The 19,324-nt window shown below is 39.4% G+C and overlaps 3 protein-coding genes across 4 annotated transcripts; 2 read left to right on the forward strand and 1 right to left on the reverse strand.

Moving 5' to 3' along the window:
• Window positions 1-1,463: 1,463 nt before the first annotated feature.
• On the forward strand, window positions 1,464-3,538 carry LOC127521422 (protein PET117 homolog, mitochondrial). The gene is made up of 3 exons (XM_051910673.1): window positions 1,464-1,559; window positions 2,028-2,197; window positions 3,163-3,538. The coding sequence occupies exons 1-2, from the start codon at window positions 1,464-1,466 to the stop codon at window positions 2,178-2,180; spliced, it is 249 nt and encodes an 82-aa protein (XP_051766633.1). The 3' UTR covers window positions 2,181-2,197; window positions 3,163-3,538.
• kat14 (lysine acetyltransferase 14) lies at window positions 3,171-9,874 on the forward strand. The gene is made up of 10 exons (XM_051910670.1): window positions 3,171-3,429; window positions 3,590-3,711; window positions 3,955-4,076; window positions 4,157-4,338; window positions 5,094-5,513; window positions 6,379-6,959; window positions 7,043-7,176; window positions 8,675-8,850; window positions 8,936-9,126; window positions 9,391-9,874. Exons 1-10 carry the CDS (start codon window positions 3,171-3,173, stop codon window positions 9,562-9,564), a joined length of 2,361 nt encoding a protein of 786 aa, XP_051766630.1. The 3' UTR covers window positions 9,565-9,874.
• Window positions 9,763-19,114, reverse strand: dzank1 (double zinc ribbon and ankyrin repeat domains 1). Of its 2 annotated transcripts, none has more exons than XM_051910672.1 (21): window positions 18,975-19,114; window positions 18,694-18,818; window positions 18,455-18,605; window positions 16,821-16,947; window positions 16,664-16,727; window positions 16,206-16,309; window positions 15,989-16,077; window positions 14,551-14,668; window positions 14,343-14,456; window positions 14,162-14,254; window positions 13,916-14,038; window positions 13,366-13,521; window positions 13,065-13,287; window positions 12,872-12,975; window positions 12,624-12,707; window positions 12,431-12,521; window positions 11,227-11,312; window positions 11,051-11,134; window positions 10,611-10,738; window positions 10,445-10,519; window positions 9,763-10,372 (listed from the first exon to the last, which is right to left on the reverse strand). In XM_051910672.1, exons 2-21 carry the CDS (start codon window positions 18,800-18,802, stop codon window positions 10,201-10,203), a joined length of 2,295 nt encoding a protein of 764 aa, XP_051766632.1. In that variant the 5' UTR covers window positions 18,803-18,818; window positions 18,975-19,114; the 3' UTR covers window positions 9,763-10,200. The 2 variants fall into 2 exon arrangements, with proteins under 2 accessions (XP_051766632.1, XP_051766631.1); XM_051910671.1 differs by having other exon boundaries at window positions 16,200-16,309.
• Window positions 19,115-19,324: the final 210 nt, after the last annotated feature.

Genomic DNA, 19,324 nt, shown 5'->3' on the forward strand with positions numbered 1-19,324 from the left:
AACCAACATTTGAGATGCTGTGCAATGAAATTCAAAAGAGGGTTTTCACAGCGATGCCATAGAAGAACCATTTTGTGTTCCACAAAGAACCTTTCAGTGAACAGTTCTTAAAAGAACCATTTTTTTTCTTAGTGTGAAGAACATTTTAATCTAAAGAACCATTAAACAACCTTACAATAGAGCAGGTTTCATGGATGTTAAAGGTTCTTCGTGGTACCATAGAGGCTAAGAGTGTAACATGTTCATTGGTGGTTCATACTAAACAAAAACAAAAACAAAAAAAACTACACTTTAATTTTGGAAATACACAGTTGAATTCATTCTGTTTTAATTCTACTTTCTTGAATGCACATATGAATTAGAATTCTGCATTCTGTTTTCTCCCACAGTTCAAAAGGGAAAAGTGATTCAAAAGGGATTCTCAGCTTAGTTTGGAATGGTACACAACCCTTGCTGTTCATCTGAGCAGCGTAAACTCCAACAAAATTTCTCATTCATAACACACACACTGTGCTTCAGAAACTGTCCAGTTCTGTCCAGTATATTGTGTGTACTGAGGAGTCCAACTCACTTCTGCAGGAGAGGAGGATATGATGTGCAGAATACATTACGACTCTTATTCAGATTCAGACTTGGGGCAAGACAAAAAGAGAGAAAGAGAGGAAATTAAAAATGAAGAATGAGTGGAAAACTAAGTGAGGAACCAAAGATGTTATTTCACAAAATAGTGAAGACCTTCAGTCAAACCCGCTGCCCTTTTATTTATGTTTGGTGACAGATCAATAGCCTATATAATCAACAGTCTTTGCACCAGACGTGTGACTTTTGATAAAAGTTGATAAAAACATGTTGGACTATAGATTGCAAGTAGTGCTAAAGATAAACAGTAAAATGCAGTCACTGCAAATCAACAGTTATGCTTGGAATAGCATATTACCATATTTCTGCACCATGTAGGCTATAGTGTGCATATTATGCAAATTGTATAGGCCTATACATTTGCTAAAATGTGCAGTATACAACTAGTGGAATATATCCAAAAAAAAAAAAAAAAAAAAAGCTAAATACTTGACTTTCAATTCTTTTGTGACTAATGGTATTTTTGACAATTTCAGTCATTATTTCATAACATAGTTAGGCTACTTACAAATATTTGGTTATGTTGTATTGGAATACTGTAGGCTATACTGTACACTGGAAATCAAAAGTATTTTTAATTCAATACTGCGCAAAATATCCTAACAATTTCGCAGTCCGATCAAATATTTGAGAGTATGTGAATACTGCGCATGCGCAGTGAGCGTGTCTACCTTCTACATCGCCGCTCCTGGCCGGTAGGCGGAAGTAAAGCGCCTGATATCCTCTTGAAACCACCACAAAGGAATCCGCTCCATTCTGTAATCAAAGTGCTCTAGCCATCTATTATCCTACTGTAGTTTTATTCACAGTAATGCTTCATAACTATGTCTACGACCTCTAAGGTTGTTTTGGGATTATCGATAGTGCTCACTATCAGCACCGTTGCAGGCGTTCATATCAAGCAGAATTGGGACAGACAGGTAAAAACACTCTTGCCCTACAAGCCAAATGAACACCATGCCTTTATGAGGCACTGTTATTGAAGTATACATTCTTGTTTACCCTGTTTGAACAGTATGTATGCAATCAAAATAAGCACACATGTTCAAGGCAATCGGTTTTTACTGTTTTATCTAACGCAGAAACATAACTTACTATAGTATACATTTTACTACAGTAACGGTAGGTATTTTGGCTGAAATGTTCTGTTCAGAGGGATTCGTTTTATTCCAACTCTGGCAGTTGCTGTTTTTACAGTTTGTAAGCGTGTTTAAGCTACTGCTTCATATCAAATACATTTATAGAAACTTAACACAGTTACACCTTACCACTGTAATGAGGAGATATTTGTAGTTTTACCTTTGATTATTAGGGGTTTACTTCAAATGTCACATGTGAGTAGTATAAAATATGCAGTTTATATGTTAAATCATCTGTCACATTCGCAGAGGCTGCGCGAGGGAGTACTGCGGGATCTGGAGCGCGTGGAGCGGAAGCGCGAGAACCTGCGCGTCCTCGAGGAACAGATCCAGCTGACAAGAGAGCTCGTGGCCGAGCGACAACGACGAGAGGCTGACACGGCGGGGACACACAGTTCATAAACCGACTAGTTACACTGGTACAACAAATTATTATTAACTATTACTTGTGTTTTTCTCACGAAATACCTCGGTTTCTACAGTTTCTACAATAGTAAATTGTGGTAACTAATAGTCATTGTCACCAAAAAAACCTTACAAAACGTACATTTGATAAATAATAATAAATGTTTTCGTTGTTTCTGACCCATGTGATCTTGTTTTCTAATAAATAAGGTTGTTATAACACCAATATTTTAGATACCAGTGAAATTTCCCAATTCTCAATTTCTATACCACAGCAATAACTAATGGCATAGCTAATAAGAAGTTCAAACATTATTAAAGACAAGAAAACAGCCAGTAATAAAATAAGAACAAATAAACAAAATAATGTTATAGAGCAAAGATACAAATGAAATAAGTAATAAATTAATGATTTAAGTTTTTTTTTTTTTTTTGGTATGTCTAACCGTAGTATACAGGTAAGAAATACTAAGAATATGAATAAAGTAATCAATTGTAAAATAACACTGCATAGTCTTCAGTGTATAAATTAAATACAGATTAATTCTTATTAAAGCTACAAAATGTATTCAGTCAAGATCAGTGAGTGATTTTCTTTTGATTAAAGTGAACAATTGAGACAGCATTCACTTAAGACATAACCAACTTCGAGGATACTCGACAACTCATGCATTTTAATATCATTTTTGTGTAATTATCCATTCAAGCTTGATAAGATGCAAAAGAGAACTCCGTTTCGGTGCTTAGCTTTTTTCTTTGGTTGTATGCATACAGAAAACCTTCATACAGTGCATGAGTACTGAATTGAGTTCTCTTTTTTTTGCGTCTTCCTGCGCTTGAATGATTAAATAGGCAAGACTTAAAAAATTGGAAATTCAAAACAATTCTGTCTGTCCCAAGTGTATTTCATGCTGGTCTCAGTCCATTAGGCGTCCTTATTGTCGAGCCCTTTATCTAATCACTTCCTCTTATCTATTAGGTGGAAAAATGGACAGTGGGGACCAGAGGGGTCTCACGGCACAGGACGAGGAGACCATGTGCACGTCAGCGTCTGAGGGCCTGGAGGAAGGCGAGGTGGAGGGAGAAACTCTCCTCATTGTGGAATCTGAGGACCAGGCATCTGTGGATCTGTCTCATGACCAGAGCGGAGACTCTCTGAACAGCGACGTCGGTGAGGACGGAGAGGGAAGCTGGAATGAGGACATGTCGTTCTACTGCGACAAGTGCCACAAATGGATCCCGGCCGGTGAGAAGACCATTAACAAGAGACGACATGTCTGATGTGACCAGTTTGAGATGTGATGTCCAGCTTGTGCTGCCTTTGTTGACTCAATAAAGAATTGTCTGAAAAAATGTGCTTGGTCTCAGAGCTGTCTTTCCTTTATTTTTCTCCTTGTATGGTTCAGCCCAGCTACGTGGAGAGCAGCCCAGCTACCTGAAAGGAGACAATTTCTTCAAGTTCACCTGCTCGGACTGTGCGGAAGACGGGAAAGAGAGTTTTGAAAGGATGAGGCTGACCTGGCAGCAGGTAAACACTCGGGAGCAATAGAAATAAACAAAACCGTATTTAGTTAGCAAGGCAAAAGTATCTGAATGCACATTTCAGCGTCTGTCCTCAAAAAAATCTTGGTGTATATACACAAAATAGCATTAAAAAAATGAAAAATCTCATAATATTCAAATAAAAACTTATGAGATGAGATTTATTAAGTAATTTGATTCTGTATTCTAGTAAAAAAGGTCTCTAAATTGTTTGATTTTATGTTTATAGGTGGTTATGTTGGCCATGTATAACCTTTCTTTAGAGGGCACCGGACGACAAGGTTACTTCAGATGGAAGGAAGATATTTGTGCATTTATTAGTCGGCATTGGACCTTCCTACTTGGTTCCAGGTAAGACTGAGTATCAAAACTACCTTATACTTTGTTTTAGACAGCAAGTTTGTTTACATTTTATGATTATACATGCCCAGAAAGAAGACGTCCACATGGTGGAGCACCGTGGCAGGGTGTCTGTCTGTTGGCAGCCCAACGTTTTTCCGCTCCGGTGCACAGGAATTCGGAGAACCCGGCTGGTGGAAGCTAGTCCAGAACCGCCCACCTACTCTACGGCCTGAGGGGGAGAAAAGCTCTGCGGCCTCAATTAAGGCCAAAGGTAGTAGTAGTTTACATCAGAATGACCATGCCTTGGTTTCAGCACAATTTAAATAATGGTTAACTGATGTAGGTTTTTAAAAATTCATGTTACGATGTAACGGAAGTAGCGACAGATCAATTTTTTCTATATTGTATGTACATCCAGGTGAGAAGGAATTATCGAAAAGAAAAAAATGTAGGTCGAGACTTGGTTCTGTCCATCGGTTGTTGATTGGAAGGAGGCAGATCTGAATGCAAGCTTACAGTCGATTGTTAAAAAGGGGTGGGGTTTATGTGGCAGAAATGATCGGAGAAGTCCAGCATACATCACCAGAGAGAAGTTTTTCGTTTTACCGAAACATCGATTTGTGACATTTTAATTAAAAATTACAAGGTAAAAAAAATGTAATATAAGGTGAATTTCCATTTCATGCTGACTTTAAATGTAGGGATGCTCAATGTATCGGTATCATATTGGTTATTGTACTTAGTTAATATTAAAAAACAATTAATTTTATAACCTTCTTAACTGAAATTGATCGAGCAAATCTAAAAATACATATTTTTTAATTTTCAAATCATGTTTTATTTTTTTCATTTATTTCGGTAAAATAGAATTGTAGTATAATGGTGATAACATGAAAATATTTATCGCCTTATTGGTATCGGTAATTTTAACGTCTGTGCATTGCATGTTAAAATGTGATTTTGTAATGCAGTATTTTTCCTTCATTTTAAATGTAACATTTTGGGGTCTGCATGTTGTTATTCCAGCTGTGTCGAAGCCATCTCTTGACCCCATAATCACCGTGGAAGGTTTGAGGAAGCGTGGAAGTCGCAACCCAGTGGAGAGCGCAATGCAGCTGAAAGAAAAGCGTTCCCGAACACAGGAGGCAAAAGAGATCCGGCGTGCACAGAAGGAGGCGGCCGGGTTTCTTGACCGCAGTGCCTCATCCACACCTGTAAAACTGGGCAGCCGTGCGCGACGGTCTGAGCCGTATCTGGAGAAGGGTGAAGTCATTGACTTTTCCTCTCTTAGCTCATCAGACAGAACCCCACTCACCTCTCCCTCCCCCTCCCCTTCGCCCGACTTCTCCGCCCCTGGAACGCCTGCCTCACACTCTGCTACGCCCAGTCTGCTGTCAGAGGCCGATCTCATCCCGGATGTCATGCCCCCTCAAGCTCTGTTCCACGGTGAGATGCTGCACTTGCTTACTGACCAAACACCTGTTTATAGTTACTTTTCTAAATAAGCCATAAGCCGTGTTTCTACCGCAGGAACTTTCCCCAGGAACTAGGTAGGGACTTTGGGGTGGTACTCGTGTGTTTCAACCGCAGGAACTAGGGTCTAAATGAAGTCTTGGGTAAAAAATTCCCCCTCAGAAAGTCCCTGCATGCGAGGTAGTACTTTTTCAAAATTCAGGAACTTTTGGGGGTGGGACTTGGGCACTGAACATGCTGATTGGTTGAATTCACGCAGCATTTTGATTGGTTGACTCCATGCAGCATTTTATTTCAACCACCATTTTAAAAGTCTGTTGCGGTGTGTGCAGTAAGAGTTGTTTGCTATTCAAATCAACGAGGTTCAGGCTTTATTAAGCTTATATGCGGAGGACGAGATCCAGCGGGAACTGGAAAGATGCGCACAGTCCCACATCATTAGACTAAAATGCCTAATCTTCACGGTACTTTAGACTGCGATAGAAACGCAAACAGCAACAGGTCTGGGGGGAAAAAGTTCCTGGGGGAATAAAGTTCCTGGGACAAATTTCTGTGTAATTTAGGTGGAAACGTGGCTATAGAGTTACCTTTAAGGGATCCACTCATAACACCCTTGCAGTCACATGACAACATACTATTGATGACCACCCTGAGCACACTAGAACTTGTAACCACTCTTAGTTCCCTAGCAATGCCCTAGTGCCCATCCAGAACACCCTAGTACACCCAAGTCCTAGCAACCACTCCTTGTTTTGAAGTTTTATATATTGATATTTTAAACATATGTTTGATAAAAAACAGTCACGGCATCTTCATTCATTGTATTTCTTTCCATCAGACGATGAAGAATTGGATGCCGAGGGTGTTATCGACCCCGGTATGGAGTATATTCCCCCTCCCAGCATGCCTTTGGCCACTGGCACCATCATGGTCAGGAAAAAGCTACGTCCGGCCGAGCTCATCAAACAAGAACTGGAGAGTGAAGACGAGGAGCGGGGCAGAGATGGCGAGGAAGACGAGGGCCAGGACGAAGGCTTGTTGCCGGCGGGACGGGGGCGCGGTATAGAGCGAAGGAAGGTTCTCCAGGATAAGGGTGAGGGCTGCGTGTCTCTGCCCGCCCCTCGTTACACATTCATCAGCCTTTACGAGGAGCGCATGCTGCTCCACAGACTGGAGGCTTGTCCACAAGCGCTGGCCGTCACGCCGCAGGCCAAAAGGCTGCATCGCAAGCTACTCGTGCGGCAGGCAAAAAGAGAGCGAGGGCTTCCCCTGCTGGATGTGGATCAGGCCGTGAGTGCTACACTCAGCCTGGTTGGGGGTGTGTACGGGGCACAAGGGGGTTTGGCCAGCCACAGGACGAGCAGAGAGGAGAAATACAGAACCACCAGCCAGGACCTTCGTATACTCGATCGCTTTCAGGTAAGCCATAAGAAAACGTGTACAGTACGTAATGTACGTTCTACTGAGAATCTCGTTTAAATGTCTTGTGTTTTGTTCCTCAGTCAACAGTGTCCATAAGGAAAGGGTTCTATCAGCCCACAGTGTCCTTCTGGCACAGGCTGATGGGTTCTGATGCCTGCATGGATCAGACCATCAAGAGTCCCTACACGTCCAGAGTGCTCAAGCCGTACATCAGGTACAACCAGATTTTCTTGCTCTTTTGAATGAGATAAAAGGGAAAAAAAGTGGCAAGTCTGTCTTGAAATGAAGCAAATTTTGTATACTTAAGGTTCGTGAAATGGTCTACCATTTATTTCGAATTTTTTTCTTTTTTTTCCTATTGCATACGGGTCAGTTTTGACCCAAAACAGGTACATAAAAACTAAAAAAAAAAAAAAAAAGATCCATAGTTTTTAGTACAGTAAAGAAACAGTATACACATTATTTATTTTCTCAGATTTTTCAATGTTTTTTTTTTTTTTTTTAAAGATATAACCATTTAAATTATTATTTTAAATATATATATATAATGTTATTGTTTTTATTTTTAAGGTTATTATAAGTTTAGGCTACCATTCAAAAGTTTGGGCTCAGTAAGATTTTTTTGTTTTTGTTTTTGAAAGAAGTCTCTTATGTTCACCTCGGTTGCATTTATTTGATCAAATATACAGTAAAACAGTAATATTGTGAAAAATTAATATAATTTAAAAGAACTGTTGTATTTTAATATTTAAGATTCAGTTTATTCTTGTGATGTCAAAGCTACATTTTCAGCATCACATGATCCTTCAGAAATAATTCTAATATGATTTGCTTCTCAATAAACATTTATTATTATTTTCAATGTTGTTGTGCTGCTTCATATTTTTTGATAAACAGAAGGTTTAAAAGAACAGTATTTTGTTGAATTAGAAATATTTTGTAACATTATAAATGTCTTTACTGTCACTTTTGATCAATTTAATGCATGCTTGCTAAATAAAAGGATTAATTTCTTTAAAAAACAACAACTTATGAACAGTAGTGTATTTTTTAAAATACTTTTCCCTAAAAAATTGTATATTCTTAATTATAAGGTTTTTACAAATTAGTGTTGTCAAAAGTACTGACTTCGGTACCAAGTTGGTACTGAAATTTTAAAAATGTGACGCTTTGAGAGCTGTTGAACGGATTCGTAAACCCCTCTTGAAAGAGTTTTGAAAGCGGGAGTGGGAGTGTTTGAAACTATCAGCGGACCGGTCTGCTGATAGACGCCTGCTTTCAAAAGCTCCCGTGTGTATCTGTGTAAGCACTCAGTGAAGAGCGTCAAAGCTGTCTATTTACAACATGTTTTTGAAGCGTTGATCATTGAAGCCAAACACCGACATATCTGGTGGGTGCGTGAACACAGTGGCCAATCAGAGGTGTTTACAAATCTGCTCAACAGCGCTCAAAGCTTCACATTTTTTAAAATTTCAGTACCGACTTCGGTACATTTGACAACAATATTACAGATACATCCCTAGTTGATGTGCTTTAAAGTTCAGTCCACCCAAAGAATTTATGAAAATTAAGCTGCAAAACCGACTAGTTCAAAAAGAGTCACGGTTATGAGCTGTGAGGACATTAACATATGACTGACCAAGTGACCATGTTTACAGAATCCTGCCTGGTAGCTTTTGTATGTTTCTAATAATGTGTATTATTGTGCGTAGGCGAGACTACGAGAGTCGGCCGCTGAAAATGCGTTTACTCTCAGAGATCCGTGCATACCATCACAGGAAGGACCCGACTTGGGTCGCTGAACCTGACGCACCTATAGACTACTGCTACGTACGGCCCAATCACATCCCTTCTGTCAACTCCATGTGTCAGGACATCTTCTGGCCTGGTAATCATCATTTCTTCTTGTCAGATACAGATTTTGGATAAAACTAGTTCCTGAAGGAATAAAAGTGGGGTCTTTTGCCAATCAGGTATCGACCTATCAGAGTGCCTCCAGTACCCAGACTTCAGCGTAGTGGTGCTTTACAAGAAAATTGTGATTGGTTTTGGATTCATGGTGCCAGATGTGAAGTACAACGAGGCCTACATCTCCTTCCTGCTGGTGCATCCGGAATGGAGGCGAGCTGGTATCGCCACATTCATGATTTACCATCTCATTCAGGTGAGTCACAATTAACCACATGGAGTTTACTAGCTTCAGCTGATAGGGCTGCACGGTTCATCGAAATAAAATGAAATCGTGCTATGGTGTAGTGTTGTCAAAAGTACCGGCACTGCGTGTTTCAGAATGAAGCACGGCAGTGTGTTCATTTACATGCGAGCATCTCATAATTTTTAGTGCATTTTTAATCGCACTTAGATTTTTTTCTCCAAATAGTGCAGCACTAGTTGATACAGGAATCTCTTTTCTGTGTCGTGTCTGTAGACATGTATGGGAAAAGATGTGACCCTACATGTATCGGCGAGCAACCCTGCCATGCTGCTGTACCAGAAGTTTGGCTTCAAGACAGAGGAGTACATCCTGGACTTTTATGATAAATACTACCCGGTGGACAGCAAAGAGTGCAGACACGCATTCTTCCTGCGCTTGCGCCGCTGAGGATGTCACATGCTGCACAGCACAAACCCGGAAACAGTCTGAAATGTCAGTCAGGGAGAGTTTTTTGTGTTTTCACAGTCATATTTGTTGTGTTACGTCCCGTTTGAGGCTTATTATGACATGTTATTTCATTTTATATTTGGTTCAATGTTTAAACCAAAGCGAAGGATATATTGTTTCTCTGTATACATAGTGACATTTCTTGTTCGTCGTTTAAAAAAGTAATGTTTATTTTTAACACTCATGTTTTTGTATGCACACACAATTATAAAAATGTGGCCACCTGTTAATTAAATATTTAAATGTTCAATATTGTGTTGGTTTTTATTTTACACTTATTCAGTAATTAGGTGATCATTTTAAAAGTTCTACACATTAAGAAATAAATCGCCTTTGTTTGTGAATATTCATCTGAATAGTGAGATGAAGACTACTCATAATAGTTTTCTATTGAGTATGTAGTAAGCGTGTTTTAATTATACAGTATATGGTGTGGGTCGGAGAAAATCCTCATGCTCATTGGCTGCCACCTCTGTAGATACACTAATAGCTTAGTGTAGTTTAGTGATGTGAAAATTAGACAGAACACAATTATTATCTTGCTTCATCAGTGGAGACAATAAGAGAATCATTGTCTCATGAGAAGGTATCCAGTCCAGACACGCTCCTGGCCTTGGTGTGGCGCTGTAGCAGACCCTGTCCCATGTGAGCCCCCATCAGAGAGACCACAGAGCTACTCCCAGCGGCCACGGCAATATCATACGGCGTCTGGCCCCGATCATTCTGCTTTCTGATACTTGCGTTACACCTATACAAGACCAAGATATATTTTAAAACAAGCCTTTGTAACTTTAACACCATTTATGTTTGTGAATCTCACCCCAGGAGTATCTCAACGCTCTTCACACCTTCATTTCCCAGAGCTGCAGCCTCATGCAGGGCCGTGTTATTCAACCTGCGACCAACACAGATGATAAAAATATTAATTTAGCTCAGATTATTACTGGACATATCAAAAGGAGCTTGAAGCTTGTTTTCGAACTCACGATCCAGATGATTGGTTAACGTCGGCTTCTCTCTGCACCAGCACAGGGATGACATCATGATGCCCGTTTAGCACTGCAGCAACCAGAGCAGTACGCCCATCACTTCCCAAACATGCTGGATCAGCACCCTGCAGATGCACCCTCATTTACAACACACCTTTTCCAAATGTATACAGCTACTCCCTAGCTATAGGGAGATCCCTATGGATCTGTTGTATAGCTGGACTTTTATAACTTGCAATTCTGACTTTTTTCCCCTAAGAAGCCGAACTAGCCGAAGCCCTAGCAATTGCGAGTTTATTTCGAAATTCCTGATTCTGTGGATTCCTATTGAAATGACTGGATTTGTGACCGCACCTTTAGATAAATGTGACCGCATCTTTAATCATTTGAAAACTTTGCTGTTGTTTGGAGTGCTGTGATTGGTTCTTTAGCCTCACCTCATCCAATAGCTGCTGCACCATTGAGATCCGGCCCCGCCCCTCAGGCCCCACCTCCTTTAGGAGAAGACTGTCTTTAGACTCCTGGGAAAGACATTAACCATCCTGATGAAATCTTTCTTTGTCTTATAAATAAAGAGGATTATTATGTCACTGTATGTGTGTGTGATACTGACTGGCTGCTTTTCTGTAGAGTCTGATGTCCAGATCTTTTTCTGCTTCTTTCTGTTGGCTGAGGATGCTGCGGTGTTAATGTTACTCTCTACAGATAACATTTGACACAGGAAAATAATTATAATCATAACTTTGAACATTTTCTGTTAATGAATACATAATAAATGTATCAAAAAGTAGTAAGAGAAACAAATGCATGGTTAATATTCATTTAAAATAATATTATAAACAAAATATTATTGAATAAAGTTGTTATTTTCATTTTATTTTTGCATACAAAAAGTATTCTCGTCACTTCAAAAAAATTAAGGTTGAACCACTAGTCACGTGGACTAATTTAACGATGTTTTTAGTACTTTTCTGGACCTTGAAAGTGGTGATTATATTGCTGTCTATGGACGAGTCAGATACCTCTCGGATTTCATCAAAAATATCTTAATTTGTGTTAGGGTGTGGAAATTAATGACAGAAATTTCATTTTTGGGTGAACTAACCCTTTAATATTTTCTTACTATTGTAAAATATTCTATTGTTAAGTTTTAATAATAATAATAATAATAATAATAATAATAATATTTTTAATATTACTCTTGCATGATTAAGTTGTGAAATAAATGAGGCCAGTCAAAGGCCTCATCATGAAAATGGCTTAATAAACATACTAAATAATACAATGTCTTAGGGCACATTTACACGACGATGTACTAAAAAATGGAAAAGTTTTTCCTTTGCGTTTTTCGCATAGAGACGACAACATTGTCAAAACGATCCCCGTTCACACGTATCCTTGAAAGCGTCTAAAAACGCTGTATTCTGCTGCCAGGCCAGTAGGTGGCGATGTCACTTTGTAAAGAAATACTTTGCGCCTATAGACTGAACGTGTAATACGCATGTGCATGAAGTCACCGTTTTCACAAATTCACATTTTTGTAGTTTACACGGAGATGATTACGGTATCGTTTTCAAAAACTTTGAAACCTGTTTTCATTTTCAGGCCCCCAAAACACCATTGTCGTGTAAGTGAACGACCAAAAACGCATAAAAAGTATTCTGTTTTTGGTTGAAAATGGTCCTGTGTAAACAGCCCCTTAATGACATTTGTTTAAAGTTTAGTAGGCAATAGAAAATATCTTTAGTTCAGTATAACAGCAGTAGAAGTCAATGGAAAGGCCCCATCATGACAGAAAACCAAACATGTGTTTGTACCCGGGCTGGCTGAATTCCTGCCTTCTGTCACAGCACTGAGGTTCTGACTCTCTGATGTCACAGATCGGCTCTGTTGTCCTGCAGAAGACGACTGGAAAAAAACAACGCATGTATGATCACACACGCTAAAAAACATGCAATACTCAAGAGACTCTTCAGACTCAATTTAAAAGCCCTCAGGGGTGTGTCTTACCCTGGATCCCTCCGGTGAGGCAGAAATGAAATTGATGCGCAGACTGACTTCATAGCTGTCCTCCTGAATAACAGCAGAGATCATCTAGAGAGCAGATTGACAAAAACGCAACATGTTCAGGATACGCAAATACCCACTAATACAGGAATAAAACAAAAACAATAAAAAGTATATAAAATTAATAACAATAATAGTATAGTAGTATAAGTAAATAAATGTTGAAAATGTATCATTTTTAGTGGTCCTACTCTGCCCAGCCGAGGTTCTCCAATCAGAGCTCTGAACTCATTATTATTCTGAGTGTAACTGCGCAGATGAGCGCAGATGTGATCCAGCTGCTTCCTCCAGAACCCTGAATTAAACACAATAAAAACAAATACAAAAGTCATGCATATTTATTTGTTTCTAAAAAAAATTGTATTATATCATACAGTAGCCTACCTCGGCCTGGACTAATGGCAGTGAGGAGGGGCTTCCTGTCACTCATCTGTTCCTGTCTGCTAAGCTCCGCCTCCCTCTGTTGGCTCCGTTTTTTCAGCTCAGTGTTGGATGGGAAAAACAGACCCACTGTCTGCGTCTGTGCATCTGCACACATGCGCAAACCCGCAGCTGGAGGCACAGTTGTAGATTCAGGTGCAGGAACTGCCTGCCAGGTGGCTGAGGACTGTATGAGAAAGAGCGGGAGAGAGGAAGATATAATACTGTACATTTTTATGAGCACCAAACAGGCTGTGTGCTGTACCTGATCAGCTTCCTGTGCGTCCTGTCCTTGGATTACTTGTGAGGGCGTCCTGGGTGGGCCGTCTAGGAAGACACCACAGCTACCACAGTAATTAGCATATGGGTGGCTGCTAGCTCCACACTGAGAACACGTCACAGTGCTGGCTTTGTGGCCGGGCTGCAAGTGTAAACACAAAACCACACAGTATTTAGTTTATATAATACAAACTTTGTTAAATATACACAATGATATTTTGATTAAAAAAATCGACATATTATAATGTACACCGAATATAGTCTGGTAAAAATAGTCTGAAAAGGACATAAAGCCCGCTTCATGACGCAGTTCATTTCCAATTTTGATGTATTTCCTATTTATGTATTTCCGATTCATTTAGATTAGCAAGTCGTAGGCTAAATTCGGAATAGCATACCAGCATATAGTGCATTTGAGTCCTTCTGGGAAGTTTTGCACAGCTAAAAATAACTCTAAGCGTAGGACACCGGAAGCCTCGCACACTGAATTTACAAATGTCCGCAAAAATGGGTCTTCAACAGTTCAAGTTTGTCACCTTTGCCCCACACCAGTCGCAGAATCGAGCATCCGAGTGGTTGACTCTATTGCACTTGGAGCAGGAGACCATTTTGCCCTGTGAACTGGGAACAGGTGCAGCTCTCTGTCCACTTAAAACAGGCTGTGGAATGATAAAGCACCATTATAACCACTGTAGTGTCCTATCACAATCCTAGCAATGATTCAGCAGACTTCTGATTGGCTAAGACAGACTATGCTGATTTCTGGTAGGCGGGGCTCTTACTGTGGTTTGCTGAAGCAGCTGGGATTCACAAGTGACACAATGTGTGATGTGAGAGGGGTTTCCTGTCCCACACGAGCCACAGATTAACTTATCCTAGAATAATAGTGATATAATATACTGAATCGGTTTAATTAATACATTTAATTGATTCAGGAGTGATCCACTGCAGATAGACATTTACCTGTAGTCTCAGACTAGCCTGCGGCTGCAGTTGTTGAGCCAATGGAGACTCGCACACCACACATGTGGCCGTATTAAGAGGCACCATAGTTTTACAGTGCACACATAGACCCATCTGTGAAAAAGCACAGCAAATACTCATATTATTGGGAAATGATTACCGATTATCTGAATATCATGATATTGTGTAGTAACAAAGTATGTTGTACCTGTCCTCCTTCAGTAGGGGGGAGTCTTTGACCAGGTATTGGGGGCACTGGTGCTCCACAGTGCAGACAGAATTGGGCAAAAGGATCTGAAGGGCGATGACTCAGGCACTTTGGACATCTTCAGAAAGATATATGATACTTCAGAAATTCTAATATGCTTATTTGCTACTCAAGAAACATTTATTTATTATTATCAATGATGAAAACAGTTGTGCTGTTTAATATTTTTGTGGAAACCGTGATACAATACCATTCAAAAGTTTGGGGCAAGTATGATTTAAATAAAATAAATAAATAAAATAAAATAAAAACAAGAAAGAAAGAAAGAAATACTTCAGCAAGGACGCATTAAATTGATCAAAAGTGTCAGTAATGGCATTTATAATGTTACAAAAGGTTTCTATTTCAAATAAATGCTGTTCTTTGGAACTTTCTATTCATCAAAGAATCTTGAAAAAAAAAATGTATCACAGATTTCAACATTAATAATAATATGAACCATTATTAGTAATTGAGCACTAATAATATTTTCTAATAATCAAGCATCAAATCAGCATATTAGAATGATTTCTGAAAGATTGTGTGACACTGAAGACTGGAGAAATTATGCTTAAAATTCATCTTTGCATCACAGGAATAGTTATTTTAAATTGTAATAATATCTCACAATATTCATTTTTACTGTACTTTTTATCAAATAAATACAGCCTTGGTGAGCATTCGAGACTTCAAAAACAAAAAAAACTTAAGTGAGGTGTGTAATTTTGAGCATGAAATGATTTAATTGTTAATATATGTATGTATGTATGTATGTAACTGAGGCCAGCTAGTAAAGCTGTGCAAGTAAACCTCACTCCCCTGGCCTCAAGTAGTGTGCCCACCTCTCATGCCGGAAACACCAGTTCGAATCCCGCTTGGAATGGTGCAAGTAGAACCAGAGGGGTTACATTGGTGCCGTGACCCAGATGGGAGTGAGGTTTAGGGGGTGAGTGTAAAGGAGGCCAGCTAGTAAAGCTGTGCGAGTAAACCTCACTCCACTGGCCTCAAGAGGTGCACTAGAGGCTGCAGTCTTTAGTGTTCTTGTTAGTGCGCTTAGTCCATGCCGGAAACTCTGGTTTGAATCCCGCTTGGAGCAGGGTGAAAGAACCGGAGGGGTTGCATTGGTGCCGTGACCCGGATGGGAGTGAGTTTTAGGGGGTGAGTGTAAAGGAGGCCAGCTAGTAAGAGCTGTGCAAGTAAACCTCACTCCACTGGCCTCAAGAGGCACAATAGAGGCTGCAGTCTTTAGTGTTCTGGTTAGTGTGCCTCCCATGCTGGAAACACGGGTTCGAATCTTGCTTGGAGCGGGGCGAGTAGAACCGGAGGGTTTACATATAGTATATAATAACAAAAAAATAATAATTTTGTGCTCAAAATAACATCTCTTCCTCTTGCTTACCTAAGGAAATCTGTTTCTCTCTGGATCCGTGATATCTGAGTGCTTGTCAAATTTCTTAAGGGACTTTCCACAACATCTGGACTCTGGTTCTGGTGGGATTGGGAATGTTAACGTTAAACAGGAAGTGTTCTGTTTCTGTTTTCTGCTTGAGATGACAGTGATCACCATCAAAGTGAGGGTTGTTGGAGAATGTTTTGTGTATGTCGTAAACCTTTACTTGTGTGTTTTCAGCTGTCAGCCGTGCAGATGAACCGGGGCCGAGACGCTGTGAGAGGAATCGAGGGCCTTTCAGAGCTCTGCGAGAGTCACCACTGGGAATATCTGACATAAAAGAATGCAAAAATGGAGAAGAATGTCAAAGGATATGTTACCGAGTATGAATTCTGAGATTAACAAAGATATTTTTAAATCATGAATTATAAATTATTTTTAAAACTGCCAAGCAATTTCAGGTCTTACTTCCTCCCCAAAATCAAAAGAGAAAAATAAAAAATATATTTTGCATAAAGAAAATATAGACGTTTATATTTATTTATTTAAACTGTCATGATGAAAATTTCAGAATACAAAAAATTGCAATGGCTTTTTGACTACATTTTGTTTATGCAAAATCTTTTTTATAATTTGTGTATGAATTTGTGACAAATGCACGCTGACTAGAACCAAATGCTTTACCTAAATATTTAATAGAGGAAACACCAGCTCCATTTTCGCTCCCCTTCAAATTCTTTAATGAATCCTGTTCAACATAAAGTAATATTTTTAATACATATTCTTAAATACATGCAATGTTATGATGGAAAAAACAATCCACAATGGGTTTAAAACTGACATCCTTGCCATTGATCAGTCTGCCATTCTTCAAAGTGTCATCCTCATGGTCCGTAGTCAGATCCTCATCTGAAGCAAGTGGCTCCACTATGAAAACCTTGGTGACGACAGCACTCTGTCTGCCATCTCTGCATTACATTACAAATTATCTTTATTTAGGTCAATTTGAAGTACAATTTTTTGCTGGGTGTTTCCCCAAAGGGGCCATGTCTGACATGTCTCCCTGTAGTACAGGGTCTTTAAAGGAACATGGTGATGGAAGAAATATTAGATCTGAGGGAGAAATTATATTTCAATGGTTTTGCATTCTCTCACTAAAGTTTTGTCCCTCCGAGAAAGTTTGCATTCGCTCGCAAGTAACTCAAAGGTTTTGCTGGCGAAAGATAAGTTTCTCAGGAGAACGCAAACATTTTGTGAACGAATGCAAAGGTTCTCGGGGGAATGCGAAACATTTGCCAGAGAATACATACAATTTTTTCCATTTTCTTCCAATGCTTTTCCCATCACCATGTCCCTTGAGGATGGTAAAAAGAATGAGGTGGGAGGGGAAAAAAACAACAAAAAAAAAACATTTCAATGCTTTTGCACATAGAGAAACTTTGTGTTCACTTACAAAACTTTTGTGATGAAAATAATGTGAGGTGGAAAGAAAAATGCCAAGTTTGTCAGGGAAACGCAATACTTTCGCTAGAGAACGCAATACTTTTGTGAGGAAACGTAAATGTTTTGCGATCGAATGTTAAGTTTGTTGGGGGGACGTAATATTTTGAAATCCAAAACAAAGTTTGTCAGGGGAACACAATACTTTTCTAGAGGCAGTACTCTAGATACTGCAATACTTTTGTGAGGTGACACAAATGTTTTGTGAGGGAATGCAAAGTTTTTCGAGGGAGCGTAATATTTTGAAAGAGGGCTCAAATATTTTTGAGATCCAACACAAAGTTTGTCAGGGAAACGCAATACTTTTGAAAGAGAACTCATATTTTGTGAGTGAACACAAAGGTTGTCGGGAACGCAACACTTTTGAAAGAAGACTCAAATATTTTGCAAGCAAATGCCAAGTTTGTCAAGGAAAAGCAATACTTTTACTAGAGTTTCAAAGTTTCTCTAGAGAACGCAATACTTTTGTGAGGTAATGCCAACGTTTTGCAAGCGAGCGCAAAGTTTGTTGCGGGAACGTAATATTTTTGCTCACTCAAATGTTTTTGCGATCGAACGCAAAGTTTGTCAGGGGAAGGCAATACTTTTCTAGATGCAAAGTTTCTCTAGAGAATGTATTACTTTTCTGAGGTAACGCAAATGTTTTGGAAGCAAACTTGAAGTTTGTTGGGGGAACGCAATACTTTTGCAAGCGAATGCACACGTTAAATAATTTAAAATAATTTTTCCTTCCATCTCATCTTTTCTGTCACCATGTCCCCTTAGGAGCTCCGTAGGGTTATGGACCATAAAAAAAATACATGCTAGACACATTAGTTAGGGATGGTAAAACATTTTAATGTAATGTACAAAATATAACAAAAAGAAATCTGTTAATTTTAATAAAAATCAAACCCTGGTCCTGGACATAATAGTGCCTGTAGTTGAAGAAACACCCAGACAAGTTATAAACAACATACCATAAAATGTACCTACGTGGTAACAGCCATTGCTCTCACAGACACTTTTCCCACAGGTAAGCGAATAGGTTCAGTAAACTTCAGAGTGCTGCCACCAGAGCCCAGCCTCTTCATCGCCTCCGGCTTACTGCCGTCCAGCGTGTACAGCACACTCACATCAGGGGATTCTGGGATATATGTAGTGCAGTATGAATCACATGACATGAAAGATCAACAAGCAAGGAACCAGCTTGTGTTAAAACCGCACTGACTCACCTGATTTGATCTCAACAGGAGTGCAGGAGTCAATCTCATGCTTGGCTTTACCAGGAGGAGGCATGCGAATGGGAATTATTTGAGGTGCTGCCACTGAACCTGCTGTCATGTTTGCTCTCTTGAACCTGCAAATATAGGAGAGAAAATACATTTGTGGATATTTTACCACCGATTTGTTTAAATCAGAGCATGCATAAAAAGTGAAGTACATTAGGCTATAGAAATATGAGCTTACAAACGCTACTATACTGCCTATTTGTGTATTTTAAAATAGCTCGGACCTTAGCTATGTGAAATGAATGTTTCGAGAATACTCGCAGTGAAACGCTGTATCCAACGACGCTGTAATGATACACTCAACGCTGGACACGCGCTGTTGATTCATTACGTATCCCATAGCAACTGAGTAGCCTAGTGCGCATGCGTGATTCCCCCGCCCCCTTATGAATTATCCCCAAAATTTAAAGGGACTCAGCACTTGTGATAGTCCATTCATATTGCATCATAGGAAATTGGAAACGCGTGTGAAAATAATGAATGCTCCTCAGCTACTGAACTTATTGAGTTATGTCTGTGAAATAACCAATGTTTATTAGTTTTGGATGGAGAGAAATTCTGATCAGACAGTTTA

This window comes from Ctenopharyngodon idella, chromosome 10 (genome assembly GCF_019924925.1).
Source record: "Ctenopharyngodon idella isolate HZGC_01 chromosome 10, HZGC01, whole genome shotgun sequence".
In the NCBI taxonomy this organism is placed as follows: Eukaryota; Metazoa; Chordata; class Actinopteri; order Cypriniformes; family Xenocyprididae; genus Ctenopharyngodon; species Ctenopharyngodon idella.